General features: G+C 44.0%; 1 protein-coding gene across 1 annotated transcript; it reads right to left on the minus strand.

The window, feature by feature from the left end:
• Positions 1-3,563: 3,563 nt before the first annotated feature.
• Positions 3,564-8,780, minus strand: LOC101155144 (phosphatidylinositol 3-kinase regulatory subunit gamma). The gene is made up of 10 exons (XM_023965050.1): positions 8,448-8,780; positions 7,043-7,154; positions 6,850-6,948; positions 6,552-6,732; positions 6,356-6,472; positions 6,109-6,245; positions 5,841-6,017; positions 5,661-5,735; positions 5,401-5,571; positions 3,564-5,139 (listed from the first exon to the last, which is right to left on the minus strand). The coding sequence occupies exons 1-10, from the start codon at positions 8,500-8,502 to the stop codon at positions 4,863-4,865; spliced, it is 1,401 nt and encodes a 466-aa protein (XP_023820818.1). The 5' UTR covers positions 8,503-8,780; the 3' UTR covers positions 3,564-4,862.
• Between the last annotated feature and the right edge of the window lie 282 nt (positions 8,781-9,062).

Raw genomic sequence — 9,062 nt, forward strand, 5'->3', positions numbered from 1 at the left:
CTGATTGAAAAGCGACTTTAAGAAGCGTAAAGTTGCGCAGCGCCACCTTGTGTACAGGGGTATTTCTGTTTTACATTTAGCGCCATCTAATGTCAGGGAATGAAATTGCATGTTCGCTCAGCTCATCGTCAGCGAAAATCACCTGGGTGTGAACACAAAAAACGTGGCGAAAAACGTGGCGAAAAACGCTGGCGAAAAAAACGCTGGCAAATATTCGTCCAGGTGTGTACGGGCCTTAAAGCTCCATTCGTGAGTATTCCTTTATGCAAATCGTTGGGAATCAAAAGCAGGCAAAAAAAACAAGAAAGAAAAAGCTTGATCGAGTGTCATAGGTGCTACAATCGGCAAACAATTCCCAGCAAGCAAGGCCAAGTGGGCACAAATGGTTTAAGAGTGGGAAGAAAATGTGGGCCCTGAACTGGTTTGTCCGCAGTTTCTGTGGTGGCCCCACCTGTGTTTGCCCACATTGGCTTATGTGGACACTCAGTGTCTGGGAGAGCTAGCGGGGTCGCCGCCCAGGCTGTTGGTCCCTGGTAGCTCTGCCGGACCCTGCTCCACTGCCCACCAGGCGGCTGGCGTAGCAAGCCAGCCCACAAAAAAAAGCTCTGTTGGTCAAACACAGGACGGGCCACCACATAAACTGCAGACAAACCAATTCCGGGCCCACATTTTCTGCCAACTTTCAAACTAGGCCCACTCGGACTTGTGCGCCCCTGCCCTGTTTCATTAAGATCCATCCACTTGTAGACAAATAGATCCATTAACGTCTTCATTTTCCTCATTTGAGTTGCCATGTAGTTCAAAACTTTATGGCTGGATAGCTCCAATATTGCTCGCTATTTTTGTTGCACCGGAAATGCTAGATAGGGGGTGTAATGGGCTGTAAGATAGTGAAAGTGATGGGATATCAGCAGAGGCTTACTCCATGCCAACAGTCACGTCCACAATTCATAGGCGAATTTCTGATAAACTGCTGCCGCTCTGCAGAAACTCTCCTCTTGAAAATGACGCAAGTTTTTCTATTTTGACTAAAAATGGCATAATCATAATGAAAAGATCACTGCGCTTTTAAAACAGATCAAAAGATGATTGAAGTGGAACTTTTAGTATCTTCTCCATGGCTTCTTTTTTTTTTTAAGTCAGAATGTATAGGATTGTTGCCAACAAAGCGAGTGGTTAATACTGAACCACATCGAAGGCATATAAACAGTTTTTTTAACAAGTAATGGTAAATGGCGTATACTGATATACCGCTTTTCTACCTTCCTCGAAGGCCCAAAGCGCAGTACAGTCACAGACCCATTTACCCATTCACACACACATTCACACACTGGTGGCGGCTCCCGAACACTGGCACCAACCTTCCACCAGAGGGAAGGTGGGGTTCAGTGTCTTGCCCAAGGAGACTTCGACACATGGGCAGGCAAGACAAAATCGAACCCGCAATCTAACGGATGAGCAATGGCATACATTATTTAAATCTTACAACTTTTAGAATTTTTTATTGGGATTAGGTGGCTGAAAAAGGAAACACATCCAAAATTTTGCAGTGACCCAGACAAAGATCAAAGTATGAACAGCTTTAACACGGTTAATCAAAATGGCCCTCAAAAACCTTGAACTGACCGTTAAGCTGACACAGAAACAGTTTCATGAAGCTATTATCAGCTGAAGTGATACATCAACATTTTAGTTTGATTTTACAGTTTGAAATGTAAGTTGCGATTGTTACTGTTATTGCTAGCTCTCCACCAGGTACAAAAAAACGTAACTTTGCCATAAAATCCTTAAACATACTAAATTTTAAAAGGAAAAAGGAATTAAGGAAGTCTGGAGTAGAATTGTACGTAAGAGTGGTGCAGAACATGGATGAGAGCTATAAGACCGTGGTGAGATGTCCTGGAGATGTAACAGAAGAGTTAAAGATGCAGATGAGAGTTTGAGCCTCTTCTTGTTTGCTGTGCTGATAGACAGACTGCCAGAGGAGGTTAGAGAGGAGTGGATATTCCGTGGACATTGATATTTGCAGATGACATTGTGATTTGCAGTGAGAGCAGGGAACAGATGGAAGAACATCCAGGGAGGTTTAGGTTAGTTCTGGAAAGGAGAGCAAACAAGTCGAGGTTCTCATCAAGGAGTGACAAGTATGTATAGGGTCAGAAATCAATTTCAGAAGAACCACTCATGTCAGACATTTTGGAGACATATGTTGAGAAGCAGACTGAGATGATTTGGACACATTGAGAGAGGGGATGGTGACAATGTCTATAAAAGAATGTTTTAGTTGGAACTATTAGAAAGGAGGCCTAGAGAAGGCTTGAAGAGGAGTTTCATGGAGGAGGACAGGGTGATCAGTGTAGGGGAGGAGGATGCAGAGCATAGGGTTAGATGGGGGAAGATGATTCGTTGTGGCGACCCCTAAAGGGAGCAGCCGACAGACAAAGAAGAAGTCCACAGTCTGCAGTATTGTAAGGTAAGTAACTAAAGCACCCTATAAATCATTTTCACATTCACTGACTGTCACCGGTGTGTAATGGAGAGGGGTAAAAGACACCAAAAAGCTCTGGGTCAAAGAAGACGATTGTTTTATAAAGACACAGCTGTGGAAAAAAGTGCAAATAAACACGGCATCCCCCCAGAAAAACTGAATCAGGAATCGGCTAGGTTAATTTATAGGAACAAAACCCAATGAGAATTGGTTTTAATAAGTGAATCTGGCAGCTGTGGAAAAAAAATGCTTTTTCTGAGTGTTCTTTCCTGTCCCTCCTCTTTCCTGTCTTTCCCACACATTTTCTCTACCCACACTCTGTCTTCTAGACAATCACGCAGCCGGGCATGACTCAACTTTGGTACATTTTGTCCTGCCCATCTATCTACAGTGCATATGGTCAATCCCAGCAGAGCCCTCCAAGCTTACACAGTTAACAGGGAGTAATCCGTGGCCTGGAACGCAGGTACTCCCTTCAGTACATCCCTGCCCTCTGCATCTCATTAATCCTTACCTAACACAGACCGTACGTGATAGTTGAAAGAGGCCACCTGTTGCTGTGTATATGTTACAGAGAGGCCAGGTAGTGGTGCCATCCAGGGTCATCAGCATGAGAGGCCACAGCCTGTTTTTCCATGAGTTTGTGTGCACTTCTATGAAGGTGCGCTCACTTTTTAAACACATTTCAGAGCAGAAACTCTCCACATTGTTCAGTGATTAAGGCAGCTGCACGAAAGTTAGGAAGTGCCAGAAGTAAGGTTGCATTCCTTTCACAAGCATCTAAGGGGGAACAAATGGGATGTTTTTCAAGAGTGACGAAGGTTTGATACATATTTTTCTAGTGACAAAACGACAGACAGGCTGAATATGCTAAGAGCTTGCAGATATCCTGCCATTGTCTTTATCGCTTCCTCTCTTTTCCATCTGCCTTCCAGTGGCCTCACTGCCTTCTAACACTACGGATAAGCTTGTCAACTTTGAATGGCTAAAGCAGAGATAAATTCAAAGTTTTCCTTCCTGATAGAAAAGAGAACTTTCTTCAAAGTAAAAAAAAAAAAGCCATTGACCACACAAGTTGACAAAACTCTCTTTAGTTTATTGTCTTTCAGCAAGAAAAAGGTCAAGATCTCACATTGCTTAGCTTCACCCGAGGAGTTTCCTCAGTCCTCCAGTAGAGTAATATTTTTCAAGAGGCATCATTAACCTCCTTCCCCAAACCAACGTCAGAACTACATTTTATGGCATCTCTATACAGAGTGTCTATTGTCCTCAAACTTGAAAAATGTGCCAAGATCAACATGGATTCCTTTCCTCATCAGCTATGCAGGCTGCATGTCATGAAAAACATTCATAGCCAGAGCAATGCCACAGTTCAAGTAATGGAGGCAGGATACTTCCGGACCTCTGGCAGTTCACGCAAACATCGGAGGCCACACTATATCAACACCACCAGGGAGAGTGCATTTCTGTGGCAAATGCCGACCCCTAACAGCATCATCGTAACAGCATTATCGTCTCCACCGCTGCTGCCGCCATTATACATTGCAACAATAGAAATACTGTTGGATTGCACTTTCTTCAAGCTTTCATCTTGTGGCATGTTTATAGAAAAAATATATATAGAATACAAAAAGCTTATACTTCTTTGAGTAACAGAATATAACATACAGTACTTCAGATTATGATTTGATCAGCGTATCAGCAGGTGTACATAACTTGCCCTACCTTTGCCCAAATGCAATGACCACACTAAACAGGGATGTAGTTTTGCTCACTATCAAGTGCTTTGGTCAATGGGAATAACATTGAGTATGCTTTTACTATCATTTTCTAAAGTATGTTAATGCTACATAATTATCCACTGTATATGAATGTCTCTTAAGAAAGGGGGCAAACAGTTAAGATGCATCACAATTTTATATATTCACATGTGGCAATTTGAACCCAAAACGGTTTAGGATGCGATCTGCCTGTTAATAGCACCCATTTTCCCCCATTTATTCACGAAAGCACTTTGTAATAACAACCCAATATATTAAACATATTGGTTGGATTTTCTCAACTGGATACATTTGGGAAATGGATATCTCCAACAGTCTGGAAGTGCAACAACCCGGAGCCAGAGAAAACATCTTTCAGGCCAGCAACATCCCCCGCCGGAGAAAGAGTCCTTTTGAATGAACAGCAATAAATGAAGTATAAAATTGGTTGGAAAAGCTTGAACAGTCAAGCTGACATTCAAGTTCCGGCCCCACTTCACTCTGAAAAATTCCATTCACAAATCCTGATGGAATCACTGTAGTGCAAAACTTAACACATTTTCCCCTCTGACGCAGTTGTTCTCGCAGGATACAGTCCACTTTCGTCTGCCGGATCACATCTCTGGAGCGGCGGGAGGGAGTCCCGACGTGTGTTTTGGAGTCTGTAAAAGTTTATTTTCCTCTGTTTGTTGAGAAGCAGCGGCTGTTGCGTCTTTGGCGTTCACTGGGTGCGACAGCCGGACATCCAGAGCATCGTTGTGTTGCGCTAAGGAGTGCAGGCGATAGTGCAGGACGAGGTCTTTGAGCGAGCAATGGATGTCGTAGGGTTCTGCGAAGCCATATCCGTGCGGCGTGCTGTAGATCTTGCAGTGCTTCACCTCTTGGTTCACGCTGCAATGAATAAAAGCTGGTTAGCACCAGTCAACCATGCCATCTTACTGTGCTAAAGCTGGCTCCTCTATAGCCGAAATGTCCAACTTTGGGTCTGGAGGGCCATTGTCCTACTTGTTTTCCAGTTATCCCCATCTCACCCGATTACCTGGAACAAGCGTGTTCTTTCCAATAAGAAGCTACAAGGGCAGGGGTGTTTGGGCAAGCAGACAATGTCCCTCGAGACCCGGAGCTGGACATCCCAAACTATGGTGTACTTACACAACAGAGCAGGCGTAACATCCCTGCTTGCTGCTCTCGCGGATCAGGAATGTTCCTGCAGCTTTGTCTTGAAGCATCTCCTCAGCCTGCGTCCGACTCAACTCGCCAACAAACCAGCTTGCTTCATCATTATGTGGCAGGTTCTTCTCATCTCCTTTCAGCACGTACGTACTGAAAAGGCAAGAAAGGAATTGCATCACTCCCATGCTGCTTCAAGTTCATGCTGTGTGAACGCAAAAGGGAAATTTGCTAAAACGTACTCATCAAAGCTGTCGTTGTGTATCCCCAACCAGTCATTGATGCGTTTCTGCCGCACGCCTTTGTGATTAAGCCAGCTGCAAAGACATAGCTCTTTTAATATAAAAGGCAACAATTGAGCAGCTACAGCGGATTTGTCTTGCAATCAAACTCAACATTATCACCACAGATGAGCTACTTACTTAAGGTATTGGTCTCTGATGTTGCGCAGTTGGATGAGGTCTGGCCGCAGGCTGTTGATCTTCCTGTCTGTATCTCTATAGTCCTCCACTTGTATTCTCAAGTCTTCTTCAAGGTGGATTTTACTGTCATAAATCTCCCCGAGGCGACATTTCAGCTTCTCGTAGTTTATAAGGAAGCTAATAAGGAGGCAAAACAGAAAGACAATGAGCCAAGAGTGCACAGATTAATTCCAGGAGGTTATTTTTAGAACGTGGTGGAGTGAAGTACCTCTCCAAATCATTGTCAGTGCCTTCTGAGTTCCTCTCTATCTCCTCTCCGTAGCGCTCCTGCTCACGACACTGCTCCTCAAAGATCATCATTGTTTCATTAAAGGCCTCTATTGCAGTGCGCTTCATCTGGATCTCCTGCATCACAGGAAAAAGATCCCGTCAGGAACAACTCACACACACACACACACGTCTCCTATAAAATGCCGACCTTTCATGAAAGAGGAGGGGATACATGGGCTTATTACCTGTGAAGTCTTTGTAAAGGCTTCATAAAGCTGGTCGAACTCCTTTGATTTCACTTGGTACTGATTGTGAAGCTCCTTGAGCTTTCTACCAGCAACATCCACATTGTCCTCCTTCACCTGAAATCCAAAACACCACCAGTTAAACTTGAACAGCTCTCCAAAATGTCTCTGCCTGAACCTTTTTGTTGACACTAACCTGCTGGAAACGGGACACAGGGTTGGTGAGCATCAAGTCCAGGGTGGCATTGTACTCAACCAAAGAGTGGTGCTGATAGTACCAAATTAGCTCTACCACCGAAGTGAAGGTTAGCGGATCCGAGAAGCCGTACTTGCCGTCACAGTGATAAATTTTAATCAGCTTGTTGTGTCCATCTTTCCTGTGACGATGGAGGAGCAAACACATAAAAATCAGGGCAAAATATTAGACGATTGATAGTTGTGTCGGCACTTTATCTCTTCATTTTGGGGGATTTTCTATTTACCCCCCAGCTTACCTTAATGTCAGTGTAAAGTCCCCTTGCAGCTTTGTGGATGCGTCACGCACCAAAAAAGAGCCGTCAGGTGTGTCCCGAAGCTTCTCATTCACCTCGTCTCTGTGGGTAGAGGCACGTATTACTTACCACAATGAACTAAACCAAAGAACCACATAGATCTGGTTCGAAATTATGGGGGTCCCTGGTTCTTTACCTAGTTATGTCTCCCCAGTACCACTCAGCATCCAGCAGCGAGTGCACAGGTAGAGAAAGGCAGTTGTTGTTCATACCAGACATTACTGGTTTACTTGATCTGGGAGGAAGAGCTACAAGAAAAAAAAAGAAAATAAAAAAAAGAGAAAAGGTTTGGCATCTATCTATGAAAACATAATTTCCTGAATATGATGGCCCTCCCTCACCCCCCCCCCCCCCCCACCACCACACACACACATATGCACGAACTGAGGTCTGAGGGCAAGCCCCGGCATGTTTCCAGCACATGCCAGTTACCAAATCCTCACCGACACTTCCACTTTGGTCATCAGTGGCAGTTACGGAGTTGACGCATTTTTCAGAAGTCCAGTTTTTGACAATTTGCAATGACAATACACAATGCAATACTATTTATGCTGGAGATAACAGGTTCATGGTTTTAAAAAAAAAGCTACTTTGGTGTTCTTGGGGATTCAAATTAGATAAAAGAGGAGCTATGTGATGATACATTTCCCCAAATGTGCCTTTTCAGAGAGAAAAATGTGGCGTCTAACCATCCCTACGTCTGTTTCTGACTTAAAAGACGCAAAAGACAGGTGCAGTGGAAACAACAAGCAAAATGCTGTATCTTTTTAAACACATATCCAAACCCTCTTTATGCCTGAAAAACGGAAAATCCAGCATTGGCCAGAAAAGAAAACAGACAAAAATGTTAAAATGTGGCCCTATAACAAAAAAACCAAAAAAAACAAAAGGAAGTTTTATCTTCATCTAAAGCTTTTGTACTAACCGTGCTAAAAATATAAAAAGAGAATTATAACACGAGCTAAATAAAATCATTGCCAAAATGGGTAAAAACAGTTAAAATCGCCATGGAAGGCAGATTTTAAATGCGCAATTACGCACAGAGAAGGCGCCTTCCTTAAGTTTTCGCAGAGACGAGGCCGTCTCGCCTCCTCGCCTGTAGCCTACTTTTCGGAGCACAAATTAAGTACGGCTGGCTGCAAAGGAGAACAAAGCGCCCGTTTCATGCCGGGCTCATTACGCGTTTCCCCTTCCACGCAGCCACGCACTTTGGGGCGAATCTGCTGCCAGGACGCTGCTGCGGCATTCCGACTTTGTCATATGTGCCGGGACAAAAGAAAGGCGGCGAGCCACTGCGCTCGTTCCTCCTGAAAGGTATTACGTAATGGGCGAGTAGATTGCGCTATGCATGCCTGGGCAATGCCGCTGGGGGAGCGCAGCACCAAGGAGCTGTGGTTCTACTTCCACTATTATTAACGCCTGCATAGGATTTTTTAAAATCCTTTTTAGGGAAATATGTCAACACATCGGATAAAATAATTAAATAAAACATATATTCTTGCACAGCAGACAATCTGGCAGATTATTAACCCCAACCTCACCTGGTGGCGCTTGATCCATTTCGATGTAGAATAAACCTTCGGAAGGATAAACCATTCCTGTTTCACATAAGACGTCCAGGTTGCAGTTTGTCGTTTTTTGCGCTTAAAAAACTAAAAAGCAGGTCTGTTTAAACTTCAATGCGAGCGCCACGTCCTACACGGATAAAAAAAGAACAAAAGAGATGTCCTCCTTGAAAATTCCAGAGACCAAATGTGTTGTGTCAGCATAGCCTGACAGACTGAGGGCTAATTTTCCTTTTTTTAACTTGTAAAGGTGCAGATTGACGCGTACCGCCCTGTTTCAGCGCGGCGCAGCTCTTTTCAATGCGCGTCCGAAGCGGAGCGGCTTTAAAGCTGCTCCCTACCTCATCTTGGTACGAGCCAACCCACCCAGACGACGAAGGGATGGCCAGTTCCTCGCAGCATTTGTTTACGGTGGAAAAATACCAAATATTCAACATCTTAACCTTGACACACATTAAATATCAAGTTTACAGTGAAACTGTTCCGAACTTTAAGGTGTTCTGTTAATTTATTCCTCCAAAGGTCTCTGGCAATCCGTGAAAGACACACCCCCTAAAATTATAATTGGTACATTCCAGACTCTTTCATTCA

The sequence above is a fragment of the Oryzias latipes genome, chromosome 17 (genome assembly GCF_002234675.1).
Source record: "Oryzias latipes chromosome 17, ASM223467v1".
Lineage (NCBI taxonomy): Eukaryota > Metazoa > Chordata > Actinopteri > Beloniformes > Adrianichthyidae > Oryzias > Oryzias latipes.

Coding starts and splice junctions, on each gene's coding strand:
- LOC101155144 (XM_023965050.1), bottom strand. CDS start 8,502: ATGGTTTATCCTTCCGAAGGTTTATTCTACATCGAAATGGATCAAGCG. Junction 6,949..7,042: donor TACTGGGGAGACATAACTAG/GTAAAGAACCAG, acceptor CTCTACCCACAG/AGACGAGGTGAATGAGAAGC. Junction 5,736..5,840: donor ATCAGAGACCAATACCTTAA/GTAAGTAGCTCA, acceptor ATGTCTTTGCAG/CTGGCTTAATCACAAAGGCG.